This window comes from Mangifera indica, chromosome 9, assembly GCF_011075055.1.
Source record: "Mangifera indica cultivar Alphonso chromosome 9, CATAS_Mindica_2.1, whole genome shotgun sequence".
In the NCBI taxonomy this organism is placed as follows: Eukaryota; Viridiplantae; Streptophyta; class Magnoliopsida; order Sapindales; family Anacardiaceae; genus Mangifera; species Mangifera indica.
The window spans coordinates 501536-517892 of NC_058145.1; the positions used below are offsets into that span (position 1 = coordinate 501536).

At 33.4% G+C, this 16357-nt stretch overlaps 2 protein-coding genes across 5 annotated transcripts; both read left to right on the forward strand.

The window, feature by feature from the left end:
• Positions 1 to 896: 896 nt before the first annotated feature.
• On the forward strand, positions 897 to 10585 carry LOC123224980 (molybdenum cofactor sulfurase-like). 3 transcript variants are annotated; one of them, XM_044648791.1, is made up of 22 exons: positions 897 to 1138; positions 1478 to 1576; positions 2002 to 2060; positions 2350 to 2510; positions 2700 to 2857; positions 3453 to 3579; positions 3907 to 4009; positions 4090 to 4135; positions 5318 to 5356; positions 5435 to 5591; positions 5695 to 5797; positions 6426 to 6542; positions 6985 to 7062; positions 7160 to 7261; positions 7425 to 7524; positions 7675 to 7785; positions 8184 to 8251; positions 8342 to 8493; positions 8616 to 8848; positions 9067 to 9206; positions 9942 to 10052; positions 10154 to 10585. In XM_044648791.1, the coding sequence occupies exons 1-22, from the start codon at positions 1021 to 1023 to the stop codon at positions 10259 to 10261; spliced, it is 2490 nt and encodes an 829-aa protein (XP_044504726.1). In that variant the 5' UTR covers positions 897 to 1020; the 3' UTR covers positions 10262 to 10585. The 3 variants fall into 3 exon arrangements, with proteins under 3 accessions (XP_044504726.1, XP_044504727.1, XP_044504728.1); XM_044648792.1 differs by having other exon boundaries at positions 898 to 1138; positions 8187 to 8251; XM_044648793.1 differs by having other exon boundaries at positions 900 to 1138; positions 8187 to 8251; positions 10157 to 10585.
• A 688-nt stretch (positions 10586 to 11273) lies between these two features.
• On the forward strand, positions 11274 to 15235 carry LOC123225112 (pentatricopeptide repeat-containing protein At2g26790, mitochondrial-like). 2 transcript variants are annotated; one of them, XM_044648978.1, is made up of 3 exons: positions 11274 to 14302; positions 14469 to 14613; positions 14694 to 15235. In XM_044648978.1, the coding sequence occupies exon 1, from the start codon at positions 11840 to 11842 to the stop codon at positions 14231 to 14233; it is 2394 nt and encodes a 797-aa protein (XP_044504913.1). In that variant the 5' UTR covers positions 11274 to 11839; the 3' UTR covers positions 14234 to 14302; positions 14469 to 14613; positions 14694 to 15235. The 2 variants fall into 2 exon arrangements, with proteins under 2 accessions (XP_044504913.1, XP_044504912.1); XM_044648977.1 differs by having other exon boundaries at positions 14469 to 14572; positions 14667 to 15235.
• Positions 15236 to 16357: the final 1122 nt, after the last annotated feature.

Consider the following 16357-nt stretch of genomic DNA (forward strand, 5'->3'; position numbering starts at 1 on the left):
TTAAGGTTTCCTGTCTTAAATTTGAAATTATAAACAACTTTATAATTTTGGTATTAGAACTTGCTATCTACTATTTTGGGTTGAAGTGAAGTTAATTTGTTTAAAGAAGGCAATTTTAACTTTATACTCCTACCCTACCAAAATTGTAACCAGAACTCCGTTGACGTAGTTTTTAAAATACAGGCTGATCACCTTAAAAATATTATATATTTTTTCAAAAAAATTTTTACTTCATCAAAAAAAAAAAATATATATATATATATATAAAATTAGTATTACATATATAAATAATGTATATAATTTTATATAGTGATATATTATTATATAATTAAATATTTTTAAATTAGAAATAAAATAATATTTAATTATATGATAATAAATTATTATTTATATATAAAATTATGTATATTTTTTATGTATATAATTTTTTTTATATATATAAAGAGAAAGAGAGCCCTACAAAACAAACTCTATATAGAATCTATAGTAATTGAATTGTGTATTATATTATGTATTAAATATAATATAATATCATTTTTTAAAAATAAAATAATAAAAAATATAATTAATATATTATTATTTAAAAAAATATTATAAATATTTTAAAAAATTAAAATTTTTTTATATATATCTGTATTATATTACTATTTTTATTAAAAATATATTAATTTATATCGATAATATAATATATATTATTATATTATATTATATATTTATTATATTATATTAATTATGATATCATAAAATATGCATCATTCTTTAATTACACCTTTGGATACTGATATCTGTAACAAAATCTAAGCAAGTGGGGTTGGTGAACGCAACTGTACATTGAGGAAAAAAAAACCCATTTAGCCACGTGCCCAACAGGTCATTTGATGTACTAATACAATGCTCATAAAACCTCCGTCTTTGTCCTAATAACGCAGCTCCCACTGTCATTTTCCGAGTTTCTTTGAAAAAAATTAATTACGGAACATATTGATAAACACTTATATTATTTATTTGTTGAATTGAACCATGGATTCTGGAGATAAAGAAGAGTTTTTGATAGAGTTTGGTGCAGATTATGGGTACCCAAATGGCCCAAAATCAATTGACGAAATCAGAGCCACTGAATTCAAGCGATTGGAAAATGGTCAGCTTCGTTATTTTTCTTTACTTCTCTCTCAACCTTGAATCTGTTTAGACCTCAAAATATGATATTTCTTTGGTTGTTTAGGGAAATATAAAAGTTGATATAATGAATCAAGAATATATTTTGTTACAAGTTTTGAGTTGAGTTGAGTTTGTAATTCCGGAAAATTGGAAACTTTAGCTTTTGGATTATTTGTTTCTCCTTTTTTTTTTTTTTTAAATTCGTGGAAAGTATTGAGTTCATTTGAAGCAATCTCTGGTGTTCATTTCGGTGGAGAATTAAATGTTTGTCTTTTTAAAATCTTTCTGAGATTGTTTTGTTTTGGATTGGCATTTGTAGGTAGTATTTACTTGGATCATGCTGGGGCAACTTTATACTCTGAATTGCAAATGGAAGCAATCTTCAAAGATCTTTCTACTAATGTTTATGGAAATCCCCGTATCCTGTTTTCACAAAGTATTGTTGTTGTTTATGATGTTGAAATTTTATAGAAGTTAGTTAAATCTTAATTGTAGTTTTAGTTTTATGTAAATCTTTCTTTAGGTGAGTTCTAGTTTTGCCTTCGGATGCTCAAAACAAAAGGATATTTTGAATTTGTTTTCAAATGGGTCTAAGATGCATATAATTCTGATATGCGGAAACAAGAATGCTGGGTGCAGATGAAAAGCACTTGACATATGGCATATGAAAAGTAATGCTGATAAGTTTCAATAAAGTAGTTGTTATTTAAGCGGGTTAAAGGACTATAACATTGACTCACCTCAATAAACTTGATAGGGGGTAGGCCTTCCTAAAAGTGAACCTACAGCTGGCTTATAGTTCGTTTTATTTTCTGCAATTGCGTATCCTTAATTCAAGTTTAGATAGTCAAAGTGAATTTAGTACAAAAACTTGTGACATTGTGAGGGAAGCACGCCAACAGGTACTATATGCTCTAAGCAAGATTTTTTTTATCTCATTTTATTTGATTCAATAATCCATTTTAATTTGGTTGATTCTGTTTGTTTATTTTAATGTAATTTTGGGTTTGTAAATTTGTATATATTTGTACAAAGATGATGCTTATATATATGAAGTGATAAATGTAAACATACAGAGATTAACCCTTATGTATTGTGCTCTTTAGTGTCTGCAAATATCAATAGAGGTGTTATTTTTTTCTGTTCGTACTTTTGGAGGGATGTATATTTTTTTTTTCTTTGTGAACACAGGTCCTTGATTATTGCAATGCCTCTCCAAAGGACTACAAATGCATATTTACTTCTGGGGCAACGGCAGCTTTGAAGCTGATTGGAGAGGCTTTTCCATGGAGCCAAAACAGCTGTTTTATGTACACAATGGCGAATCATAATAGTGTACTTGGGATCAGAGAGTATCCTGCCCTTCATTATTATGGTTATAACTTATCTAACATTAAATGGATGAAAAAACTTTATGTTATCACAATGAAAAAACATTGTTTTTCATCATATAGGCAGTAGCATGGAGCTAGGAGATTTCAACTTCTTTTTATGCGCAGGAGTCTGAATCTCTATTCATGTCTATTCTTAACAATATTTAGATACACTCTTAGTCATGGGGCTGCTGCCTTTGCAATAGATATTGAAGAGACTGTGGACCATGACAGATTATCTGGAAGACTGGAGACTTCTATGAATGTGTCTCTGCATCCAATGCAAAGGAGAAACAAAGCTGAGTTTGTCAAAATAGAGCCTCCAGGTTAGTTAAAATTGGGAAATGACAACTAATCTTCCTTGAAGATCATGAGAAGACCTGGGCTTTATCCTCATTCTATATACTTTTTGACAAGAGATTTTGTTTCTAATGGGTCTTAAATGATTTGTAATTTCTGTAATGTTCATAATTTGTGATCAGCCAATATTACCTGAATATGTTTTATTTCTTTACATTTGCTAATTACTTCTTAAGGCCAGTAAGATATCCAGCTTGTTTCAAGCTTGCATGGTTACTGATTTTGAAACTGAAATGAGTTTTGTATACAACCTTGAGGGTTGTTTGAAATCTTCTTTAGACCCTATAGGTGCTGTGTTGAAGTAAATCATAAAATATGTTAGGCATTGTGCATGGGATAACCACTTCTGACATTTTTCTAGATTTTCATGTATAATCTAAAGGAGAAAAAAAAAAAAAAAAAGGATTTAGATTTATTTTTTCGAGGGAGAAACATGAGCTTATATAACAAATACTGTATTGATTCTTCTGTGAGAGAGTAAGGCCAGACTTGTCTTTTGAGCAATGATTTTTCCTTGAGACTTCATCATAGTGTTAAAACTTTTGCTCCATCATATTGCAGGTAATGCACATAATTTATTTGCCTTTCCCTCGGAGTGCAATTTCTCAGGTTCAAGGTTCACCCTTGATTTGGTGAATGTTATGAAGAAGAACCCAACAAAAATATTGGGAAACTCTCCTTTTAGCCAGTACGTGAAATATACCATGGCATTTAGTTGTTAGGTCTTTGTTTTACATTTTGCCCTGGATGTTTTGTTCTAGTCTCGGCTGGTTGATTTCAGATTAACTAAATCTGACTTTGGGTCAGGAGTGGCTACTATAGAAAACAAGAAGAGCCAGTTAACACAGACTTGAAGAAATTTCTGAGTTGTCATATTCTTATGGGATGTGATTATGAACTTATTATTGTTGTTTATTTACTTCATCAGTTCATTGAGCATGCTGATACTTTGTGTCTCCTTCAGCTGATATTTGATTATAATTGATCCAGTGTGTCGCACTTTTGTTATGTCCAGGGGGCATTGGATGGTCTTGATTGATGCTGCTAAAGGGTGTGTCACACAACCACCAGATGTATCAAAGTTTCCTGCAGATTTTGTTGTCATGTCTTTCTACAAGGTAGACCTGTATACATTTAAGGAAAAAATGAATAACAATCAAAAGGTATTAATTGTTTTCCTTTGTATTGTTTTGTCAAGATATTTGGTTATCCAACTGGACTTGGCGCTCTCATTATACGAAATGGTAAGCAATAAATTCTGGTGAAAAGTTCTGATTTCCAAATTATTAGGAACTGTTCTAGACATAATGTACTTTATCTAAATGTTGGTGCTTATGTATTTAGGTGTTCAAAGTCAATTTTATTATTAGCTACATTAGTGTCTACATAGTTATCTTATGTTCAACTTAAATATACATTTTTTATCAATTGGTTTCTCCATCCAAGAAATGTTTTTACAAGTTGAATTGTATTTATAATAGTTTGATCTATTGTTAAGATATTGTCCGCTTTAGACTAACAAATCCTTTACAGTCAATGTGTTTGGTTTCACCTTTCAATATCTATTTTTACAAGTTGCACAGAATCACGTTTCCATCCCAAGCAATGTGGGATTTCACATTCACTCTATTGCATCTAGTTTTGCCAGCCTTGATACATGGTTAAAATATTGTTTGCGTTAGACAATAGACATACATTTCATCAAGGTCAATGTGTTTGGTTTATCCTTCCAAGATTTGTTTTTGCAAGTTGAACAATTTTACCTATCCTTCCAAAGCAATATGCACTGGTACATTGCTTAAGAAGGAAAGGTGAAACTATTTAAATAGCCTATGAACCCCTATACTATTAAGAGATATTTTGGGTTACAAAATCTAAAAGCAAAACCATGATAGACTATGTGTCCAAATAGATAATATTGTAGCAATAATTCGGTTGTTACAGATGCTATCAGAGCCAATCCCAACTAGAGAAATTTTGATGATCTGTTTCATCACTAAGGATTTGTAGTTAGGCTGGTTCAAAGCTTCTAGACCACATTTCTTACCCTCGTTGGCCTCCTATGATCTATTTAGTCACTTGGGATTTGCAATAAGGCTGGATCTTAGCCCTTGGATGGTCAGCGAGGGCATTGGTTGAATAGGAGGGCAGATGTAGCATCCCATTACTTGACCTTGCTGACTGTCTGTGAACCTTTATAATATCTGTACTGGTAAAACAAAACTGTGATGGATTGTGTGTTCAAAGCAAACAATATTTTAGTATTAAATGAATCAACTATTTTCGCTTTGTCTCTCTTCACTATTTTTTCTCTCCCCTGCAAATTGCCATTATATACGTAGAATATAGAGATACGTAAAGTTCATATAAGTCAGTGACCAAAAATTTTTTTCATTGATATCTTACCCCATTATTATGATCTGCAGGTGCTGCAAAGTTACTAAAGAAGACCTACTTTAGTGGAGGTGTGTGATTGGATGTCTTCTTTGTACATAATACATGATGTAATTGGTACCTTCCATTAACCATAAAAATCTTTCCAGGCACAGTTGCTGCCTCGATTGCTGACATCGATTTTGTTAAAAGGAGACAAGGTGTAGAGGAGCTGTTTGAGGATGGCACCACATCATTCTTGAGCATAGCATCTATCCGCCATGGGTTCAATCTTATAAATTCTTTGACCGTATCTGCAATATGCAGGTATCCAAAACTTCTATGCCATGACAATTTGCACGTTATTGTAAAATTTTTGGTTTAGATTTGTGTGCACTCCTAAACCTTGTTTTACTTTTTTGTCTTACAGGCATACTAGATCACTTGCCATGTATGTGAGGAAGACGCTCTTGCATTTGAGGCATGACAACGGAGCTTCTATCTGCATAATTTATGGAAGTCTGTCTTCAAAGGTTAGTTCTGTATCTAAAGCAGTTTATTAGATGATTATTTCCAAGATTTCTGCACATTATGCCAATGTTTATTTTAACTATGGCAATTACAAAGGAAAAAATTATTAAGAATTGCCTTATTATTTAAAACCCTTCTAGACTTTGTTTTATGTGATGCCTTTTTTTTTTTAATTTTTGGTATGTGTGGTTTTCAGCATGATGTTGTAAACCATTTGGCTTTTTTTTTTTTTTTTAAATTTCCTTTTTATTGGTGGATGGCATATTGGTTGTAGTTTGTGTCAACTGGAGTGGATCTTGGTATCTCATAAAGTTCCATTTATTCTTCCAAATTCATGTCTTCCAAAGTATCTTCTTACTTAAAGTTCTCATGCTTTATTTATGTTTTATGGACTTTTAGAACCCCTTTCCAAGAGTATTTGTTCAGTTATTTGTGTTAGTATATTCAAGTGTTCCGTGCTTGCCAAGTTTTTTGTGTTTCTATTTACTTTCTACTAGCTATATTTATTGTCTGTAAAAAATTATTAGTATGGCTTGTGTGGCTATGGATGAGTTGAGAAATGTTGCATTTCATTTTGTTGCCAGCGGGTTTTTGGGTAATAGAACTTCTGTTTTTTTCCCTATATTCTAGGTTTGTTCTCATGAGCCAGGTCCCATTGTAACATTCAACTTGAAGAGGCCGGATGGCTCTTGGTTTGGCTGCCGTGAAGTTGAAAAGTTGGCTTCTCTATCTGGAATTCAGTTACGGGTAAATTTTGGAAATGCTATTAAACATAGATAACTCTTTAATTTTGTTCATATGGTTAAATCAATCTTATGTCAAAAGTCGTCTGTCCATTTTTTTTAACAGTGCATTCTTTATTACTTGGCTCATGCCAAATTATTTGAAGAAGACAAGAAAAAGGTCAATGTATTTGCATAATATAAATTTGCAAAATGGAGCTTATATTTAAGTACTTTCATATAAACTTGGACTTAACAATGTTAGGTAAGCTTCTGAAATAATTCCCATATGCACAAAGTTGATTTGCAATATTTCTATTTACGAAGTTATTTCTGAACTCAAAAGTCTAATGCTAGTGTAACAAAGTTTGCATACTTGCTAAGACGGATTGATAAACAGACACCACTCTTTGAAACAGGTTTCTGACATGACTTTTATTGTTCTTTTGCTTGCTGTTTTTGTGTAGACAGGATGCTTTTGCAATCCTGGTGCTTGTGCAAAATATCTTGGCTTGTCTCACTTGGATCTTCTTTCAAACATAGAGGTATTTTTCGGCCACTTGCTACATTAACTTTTAGTAATTCGTTGCAAAGGGCATAGAGTCATTAAATTCATCTGTATAAGTTATGCTTTGATTCCAGGCTGGACATGTTTGCTGGGATGATAATGACATAATACGTGGAAAACCAACTGGAGCTGTCAGAATATCATTTGGCTACATGTCAACATATGAAGAGGCCAAGGTAAATAGAACAAAATTTGGAATCGTTAAAAAAGCAAAAAACGAAAATTGTTTTCCATTGGTGTGGTATTTCCCTTTCCATGTTTACTAGCTCTTTCATAGAGTATAAATGGACTTCTTTTCAGGAGACTTCTTTCCTGATTTTATGTTTTCCTTGTGTACAGAAATTTATTGATTTCATAAAAATTTCCTTCGTGTCATCGCCAAATAAATCTTCAAACGGAAATCTGTTGACAGCAAGCTGCATCCTCCTTTCAACGGAAGGTTAATATGGCTTATATTTTTATTAGCTTGCATACATGATTTTTTTTTTCTAATTATTTAGTCAAAGGTCTAATGAAATAGTGAACACAATTGACAATTGTAGTGTATTAGCCTACTTCACGTGATGTTTGACTTGTTCCTAAAATTCAGGCACTGACGGAATACACTCGGTGTCAAATTACTTTATAAAGTCTATTACTGTCTACCCGATTAAATCATGTGCTGGATTCAGTGCCCAATGCTGGCCTCTTTGCAGTACAGGTAACTTTTTGTAGACTGTTCTAGTAATTTAAAGAGATACATGGACAAAGCCTTTACCAGACCTGTTAACTGTCAACAGCCCTGAACTTGTTAATGGTTTCACGACAACCTAGGGAGTTGCAGCAGTTGGAAAATTATTGCTGCCGTCTCCTAACCTTCAAACCTGATTTCATAAAACAAGGGAAATCTGGTGGCTGTGAACTGAGCCCTTGAAACAAATGAAACTCTTTTTTTTCTTTTTCATGAAAAGAGACAATTCTAAGAATCACGAAACAACTTTGTAAATCAAATAATAGGAAACGAAATTTATTTATTGCTAGTTGGGCTAGTCAGTATATTTCTGTAGAAATATCATAACGTTGTTCTGAATGGCGTTTCTCCCCTTCCATTTTATGAAGCAGGCCTACTACATGATCGAGAATGGCTTCTTCAAAGTCAAACTGGTGAAATTCTAACGCAGAAAAAGGTGAATTATTTAAGTTTAATTTTGTTCGTTCTTTTACTTCATTTTACGAAATAAGAACACTCATATAAGTTTTTTGAATCCGTGTTGAAGGTACCAGAAATGTGCTTCATTACGACATTTATAGACCTCAGTCAAGAAATAATGTTTGTAGAATCACCCCATTGCAGAGATAAGTTGTCAATCAATTTAAAACCAGATTCCAATCATGGTGGGAGAGAAGAAATCGATATGCATGCTCAAAGGTAACGTTAAAACTCAGTTGCAATGACTTTCTTGATAACATCCACCTTTTTTGTCAATATTATGCTCTTCATCACTGCTGGTTCTGAAAATTGCATGATCATTGACATTGTTTACTTATTAGATATGAAGTACACGGTTACGCAAATGAAGTCAACATATGGTTTAGCAAAGCCATCGGTCGACATTGCATACTACTCCATTGTTCTGGCTCTAAGTCCCGTGAATGTTTGGATCAGGGCAAAAGTGTGGGCGGGTGCAGAGATTTGGAAAGCAGATTGAATTTTTCTAATGAAGCTCAATTCTTATTGTTATCTGAGCCGAGCATATCGGATCTGAACAGCAGATTACGCTTGAGTATGTTTGTCCACTCGACCCATTGCTTCCATTTAAGAATCTGATGGTTGCCCTTCATTACGCATATCACTTTTCTGCAAGTCAATGAATTTTTATCATATTCAACTCTCAATTTCAAGACAAAAAGGGAAAAGAAAAAAAAGTTATTATTTGTTGATTGAAGATTGCTTGCTTCTCTTTTTTTTTTTTTCCTGTAAATATGATTTATACATTACTAGGAGTGGATACAGGAAAAAGTAATGGAATGCCGGTTCAAGTCGATTATACGAGATTTCGGCCCAACCTTGTTCTATCGGGGGGTGAACCATATGCTGAAGATAGGTGGAGAAATCTGAAAATTGGAAACAACCATTTTACTGTAAGTTCTTGTTTCTTTGAATGGGAACCATATCGGTTTTTTACAGTTTTGTCGAATAGAATTCCTAGCTTTATCTGATTTCTTATGCTGCAACTGAGCACTATAATATCATACATTTTTATTCCTCTACATACTGAAGCTTGTCATCATGATGTTCATTGGACAGAATGTGTATGCTTATTATTGTAGATTGACAATCCACACAGAATTTACTTAAATTTTCATCTAAATGAATGTGGTTTCTTGGAAGTAGTTTTGGATTCGAGTTGAATTGAGCTCAAGCTTGGGCCTATGCTACTATAGTCGAGCTTGACAAGCTTGAGTTTGAAATTGTTGGTGAAACTAGAGCTCGGCTCGTTATCTAATCACTTCCAAGACAACATCATTTCACCTCTAAGCAATACAAAAAACATCGGTTTGCTACACTTATAATATAATGTAACCATGAATCAAAACGATGTCAATTTAAATTATATATAAGACATCATTTTGCCATGCTTTCATAATATAGTTGCAGTTTAAAACGATGTTATTTTATTAATAAAACATGACCACTCGCAAGCTTGTTGAGTCAAACTCGAGCTCAAGTTCAAGCTCGCTCCTTTGCATTTCAATTGAAGCTCGATCAAGCCGAATTGGCAATCGAACTTGAATCCAAGAAGTCATTACGAATCATAAGAGTGAGCCAGATTTCTTATCTCTCTGTATTTTACTGATTTGTTCTTCCTTCTACAGTCATTAGGTGGATGCAACCGGTGCCAGATGATCAATTTTGTCCGTGAAGATGGACAAGTGAAGAGATCAAATGAACCTTTGGCTACGTTAGCATCATACAGGAGAGTGAAGGTAAGTCGTGTTAATTCTACTCAGAAGTTGACCATAGAATGATAGTTTTCAGCTTTTTGCTTTCGGAACTGGTTATAACTTTTTCTTTTAACATATCAAAGCAGGGTAAGATTCTATTCGGCATATTCCTGAGATATGATATTGTCAACGAGCTAGACTCAAGTTCATATCTTGAAGTAGGACAAGAAGTACATCCAAATTTAGAGTAGTCTAATACCCATTTGGAACGAGAAAGAGACGGTTTATAGACAGTGTGCCCCTGAAGAATGGGAGATATAGTATACAAGATAAAACCTGGAAGCTTTGGTAAGGTTTGACCATGCTACTTGCCCCCCCAAAAAAAAAAAAGAAGTTTGACAATGCTTGTCCATATGTATACTTTATTTGATTTCCATGAAGAATTTGATCCTTGTATGAACAAACTGACCCAAAATATTATGCAAATATTTATATTACTGTCACTCATTTACAATTGGATTTTATCCAAGCTGATTTGGGCTTGGTTCAATATTTGATTCGAATAAGTTGAATTATAATAGGGTTAATTCTAACTTTAGATTGAGTTATCAAAAAGTCGTTAATAAATTTATTTATTTTGATGATTCTTTTTCTTAATCTTTAGTAGCTCTTCTTTTGTCTGATGAATTTTTTGGGCAAACTCATTGTCCAATTTACAGATTTGGATTCAAATTAAGCAGCTGATCCTTATTGTACAAGTGTGTTGTAATTCATACTTTTTAATTGAATGTTAGATTATTTGAGAGGATTGACCATTTGATCTTCTGTATGTTTTTGTCTTCAAAGAAGTTTAAACCGTTCTAATTTTGATTCCTCAGTGTAAAACAAATTGATATATTATTATAAGAGAGAGCGTTTGTTTATGAGTTGATGTCAAATTCAAAGTTTGTTTATGAGTTGATGTCAAATTCAAATTAAAGAGTGTTTGATTCAGTTTGTATTCTAAATAGGAAGATAATTTAATTTGATTTAAGTTTGATATATAATTTTATTAGATATATTAAATAATTATTAAAATAATATTATTTTGTTTATTATTAATTAATTAAAAACTCAAATCACATATTTAAACTATTTATTCAAAATTGAATTACAACTATTCTTAATTTAAACTTGGTAAACTCAAATCAAAATAGAATGGAAACAACCCCATTTTTTTTTTATCCAAACCAAACTCAAATTAAGAGGCGTTAATTTCGGTTCAGTCATACCCATCAGCACAGTGAGGAAAGAGTCGTCCTCCCATATTTGAAGGGTAATGTCTCTAGTCTCCCGTCAAAACGTTTTCCATGGTTGAGTATAGGAAAAAACTCTAAACCAAGATGGTAATTTCTTATACTACTCTTATCTTTTAACCCGGTTGACGGCCGGGTTTAGTGTTATTTTTGGTAACCAGGCCCAGGGGTTTTAGATGTTCAGGCAGAAGATTGTCTTTACTGTCCTCAAACAAAAACACAAAACCCTATTAGCTTCCATTCAAAGTTACAAACTTGCACAGTCCTAGCTCCCTGTGTTGAATTGAAGAGTTCAGAAACTTGCGGTCTAAAATTTTCAGTTTCCAGCCCATCCACGTAGACCTTTGGCGCCAACCCAGTTCCCGTCTAGTTCAGGCCGCGCTGATTGAGTCCTCGGTACGAATTTATGCACGAGATAAGAAGCTTTGTTTATGTGAAAATTGTTCCCTGTTGAGACCGCATGTGCTTCATGCACTGATTGAGTCCCTGAAGAGTTCGCTCACCACGTGTTTGTGATAATGCCTGATAGACCGCATGTACTTTCTGGCGGGGCTTTCAAATAAATTAATACATTGTTTAGTATTGTGTTTACAGTTGTCGAGAGCTCGTCAATATACAGTTTATTTCATGTGGGTGTCCGCCATAAAGTTTCATTCTCACGGGAAATGCATAGAGCGCATTAAGTTCATACGGGTTTTTTCGAGTGCAGTTGTTTCCAGGTTGAGACCAATCTCACCAGAAGAATTAAGTGTTGATATTCATAGTAGATGCCCAATTTATGGTCAATTTGTTGAGTTAGATACAAGTAAAGTCGTTGAAACGTTGCGAGGTCTTAGGAGAGAACCCCATATTGCACTGTCTTTTGTTGATCAGTTAAAGAGAAGTGGGGTTAGTCTTGATGTTTATTCCTATGCGGAGATTGTGAGAATGTTATATTATTTGGGTTGGTATAGGCCGTTGGAGTCTATGTTTTTGGAAATTATTAGGAAAGAGAATAATATTGATTTTGAAGTTGCTGATTTGTTTGAAGTTCTGGATGAGGAGGGGCCGGAGTTTTTGGTTAGAGTTTCTAATGCAATGGTTAAGGCTTTTGCTAGTGTTGGGATGTTTGATGAGATCATCGATGTTATGTTCCAAAGTAGACGTCGTGGATTTGCCTGGTCTATATTGTCATGTAACTTTTTAATAAACCAAATGATTGAATGTGGAAAAGTGAATATGGCTTTGGCTGTTTATCAACAATTGAAGATACTGGGGTTGAATGCAAATGGATATACTTATGTTCTTGCGATCAAAGCCCTTTGTAAGAAGGGTAGATTAGAAGAAGCAGTTGGAATATTTGAGGAGATGGAAAAAGCTGAGGTTACCCCAAGTGAATTTGCTTATTCAACATATATTGAAGGACTTTGTATAAATGGGAAATTAGATTTGGGTTATCAATTGCTCCAGGCATGGGGAGCAGCAAAGATACCTCTGAGTGCCTTTGCATACACTGTTGTTATTCGTGGGCTTTGCAATGAGAACAAGTTTGAAGAAGCTGAAGGTTTGCTAGTTGACATGGAAAAACGAGGGGTTGTTCCTGATGTGTATGCATATAGTGCCTTGATTTTTCGGTATTGCAAAGTTGGGAACATCATTAAAGCTTTGGCTCTTCAGAGTGAAATGACATCAAAGGGTATTAAAACCAATTGTATGATTGTGAGCTCGATTTTAAAATGTTTGTGTCATATTGGATTGACTTCCGAAGCTGTAGATCAATTTAAGGAGTACAAAGATGAGGGTCTCTTCCTTGACAATGTTTGTTATGATATCATAGTGGATGCTTTATGCCAACTTGGGAAAGTAGAAGAAGCCATGGAATTGTTCAATGAGATGAAGAGTAATCGTATGGTTCCTGATGTTGTTAACTATACAAATATGATTGGTGGTTACTGTCTTCAAGGTAAACTCATCAATGCTTGGGAATTATTTATGGAGATGAAGAAGTCTGGGCATGAGCCTGATATTATAACTTACAACATTCTTGCTGGTGGGTTTGCTAGATATGGCTATGTACAGGAGTCAGTTGATCTTTTAGATTATATGATGACACAAGGTTTGAAACCTAATACCAGCACATATAACATGATCATTAAAGGCCTATGTATGGGAGGAAGGGTGAAGGAAGCTGAAGTTTTCATAGATGGCTTACAAGAGAAGTGTTTGGAAAATTATACTGCCATGGTCAATGGTTACTGTGAAGCAAACCATTTAAAGAAGGCCTTTCAGCTATTTATGAGATTGTCTGAGCATGGAATCTTAGTGCGAAAAGAGTTTTGCTATAAACTGATTGATGCATTTCGTCAGGTTGGAGAAATGAAAGAGGCACAGATGATCTTCGATGTCTTGATTAAGAAAGGATTAACTCCTGATCTAGTGATGTATACAAAGATGATACACAGCTATTGCAAAATGAATTGTTTGAGGGAAGCATGCTGTCTTTTTAATGATATGAAGCAGAGAGGGATTAAACCTGATGTTGTAACCTATACAATTTTATTTGACACTCATTCAAAATTAAATCAAAATCATTCTTCTTCCTCTAAAATGGCCTTGCAAGAGGTAGTGGATGCTTCAGCTTTTTGGAATGAGATGGAAGAAATGGATATAAAGCCTGATGTTGTATGTTACACATCTTTGATAGCAAGGTGCTGCAAGACAAAGAACCTTGAGTATGCTAGTAGAGTCTTTGGTGAAATAATTGACAGAGGACTAGAACCTGATATCATGACATACACAGTGCTTTTATGTGCCTATTTTGCAGCTGGTGATGTGGATAAGGCTGTAAAACTCACTAATGAAATATCAGTTAAGGGGATACCACAAGATAACTACTTCATGTCGTCATTAGAACGTGGTATATTAAAGACCAAGAGATTGTTGTATTGACATTAAGCATCATGTTGAGTCCCCACAGGCAGCTGAACACAAAATTGTTATTGCATCCTGTTGTTGAAGGTATGATTACATATACAACACCATTCAACATTATGATATAATATTTTTGAAACATTTGGACAACTGCTTTAATTACATCATTGCCTATAAGATTTACCCGGAATTTTTTCGTTCTTGAAATGATTCTGTTCAGTAATCTACTTGATTCTGCTTGTCCATTGCTTAGGTAGATGCAACCGCAGCCAGATGACCCATTGTGTTTATAAAGACAGACAAGTGCAGAAATCAAGAAAATCTGTGGCAGCATTATAATCATAGAGGAGAATGAAAGTACGTCATATTAATCTTACTCAAAAGTTGGCCATTTGAAGGTTGATATCTCTTCTTAAACTAGTAAACAAATCTTTGTTTTTCATATTGCTAGGCCCCTGATTAAAGCAACATATCTCAGGAAGCAATAGAACGATAGAGCAATGAAGGTTTACAGAGACAGACAAAGCAAAAAGATGCTTATCCTAACACATATGGAAGTAGGGTAGGATTTTGTATGCTATATTCCAAAGATATGACATTGCCAAGCTGCACTCAAATTCTTATATTGAAGTTGGAGAAGAAATACATCCAAATTCAGAGTAGGATACCCATTCAGAACAAAAATAGACTATGTTTATATACACATTTGGAGCCTCCCACAAAAATTGGAGATATAGTAATCAAGGTAAAACAAGGAGGTCTCATAAAGCTTGAAAATGCTCTCTAGTTTGATTGTAGAGTAGATTATATCCTGTATGAACGAACTGACCAAAAATATTCCGTAAGTAGTCAATTGTTGTGTGATAGTTTACAGTTAAAATACCCGAAATCTGTGTAATTCTACCCTTTTATTTTCTCAGAATTTTATCGAGAAAATGTTGGGAGATATGTTGTATGTGTACCTGTTTTTCAACGAATTGGAGATGCATGGTAATGGGTATGATGGTGAAGCTTTAGCAACACTGCAACAGTGCTAAATTCTGTTTTTTGCTTCCTTTTCGTAAATTTCTGATCTCAGGGCTAGATTTGATCTATGCAGAGCCCAAACAATACTTAGCTCAAGATCAGTGAGCTAGGGTTTAAACTCAAACTCTAAACAATTTAATTTTATGTTCAATTTGAGTTAATCTAAATTTAACTTGTTTATAAAAATGAATCGTTCTGAATTGGGATTCAAGCTCGAGTAGCTCAAATTGAATCCAAACTAGTTGGTTCCTTCTGTATTTTCCTCCAATTGTTCTACACTCTAGTTTGAGGAAACTGAAGAAATTGAAGTTTGCAGATGAGAAACATGGCTGAGTACCATTGTTTTCCTTTTCCTAAAGATTGTAGGGGGCAGTGAAAGTTTCAATTTTAAATAAATTGACGTGCCATTACTTGATTATATGATCTAATTGTTTAGTATATCATTAATTCAAAATTATTCAATTCTATGAAGACAGATTAATTTGGTTTTACCCGTTAGTCTCCAACCATGAATAATTCTGTCTGTGAAACATATTTCAGACTAGGAAATGCTGATATGGATATGTTTTTTCTTCAGAAAGCATAAGATTCTTGGGGTCTATGAATTAATTTCCTTGTTCTGGGCAACAACTTGGACTTTTCCTTCTTCAAATTTTGGCTGTCTCGGTCAATCTTCATGTGACAATTGACTTTGAAATTAAAATAATAAAAACCTTATAATGTACAAAGTCTTGAGAGGCTGAGAATTTTGAAATTATATTATTATAAATAATAAATATTCCAAAACACATTCTCTTGTTGAGAGACTTTTAGTAGCCAAAGTACAGTGGAAATATTAAATAAACAATTTCCAATTTCAAGCATCTGGTTCTTCTAGACCCTTTTTTTTTCCAATTAATATGTTAAAATTATTCAAAATTATTTTTTTCACCATTTTTCAGTGTTAATTTTGCTTACAAAATGGACCAATTAGAGAGTTTGTAAAATTAATAAAACAAACAAACACACAAATAGTTAATAGATGGAATGTTTGCTATTTACCATAGTTATTTTTTGTAATATAAAAACATTTTTTATTTAAAATTAAATTATATTTTAAAAAACTATTTTTATAAA

What these genes read in the sequence shown, in the direction of transcription:
- LOC123225112 (XM_044648978.1), top strand. Translation starts at nt 11,840, where the DNA reads ATGTACTTTCTGGCGGGGCTTTCAAATAAATTAATACATTGTTTAGTA.
- LOC123224980 (XM_044648791.1), top strand. Translation starts at nt 1,021, where the DNA reads ATGGATTCTGGAGATAAAGAAGAGTTTTTGATAGAGTTTGGTGCAGAT. An exon ending in ATGGAAGTCTGTCTTCAAAG is followed by an intron (nt 5,798 to 6,425) that starts GTTAGTTCTGTA and finishes CCTATATTCTAG; the next exon opens with GTTTGTTCTCATGAGCCAGG. An exon ending in CATCCTCCTTTCAACGGAAG is followed by an intron (nt 7,525 to 7,674) that starts GTTAATATGGCT and finishes CCTAAAATTCAG; the next exon opens with GCACTGACGGAATACACTCG.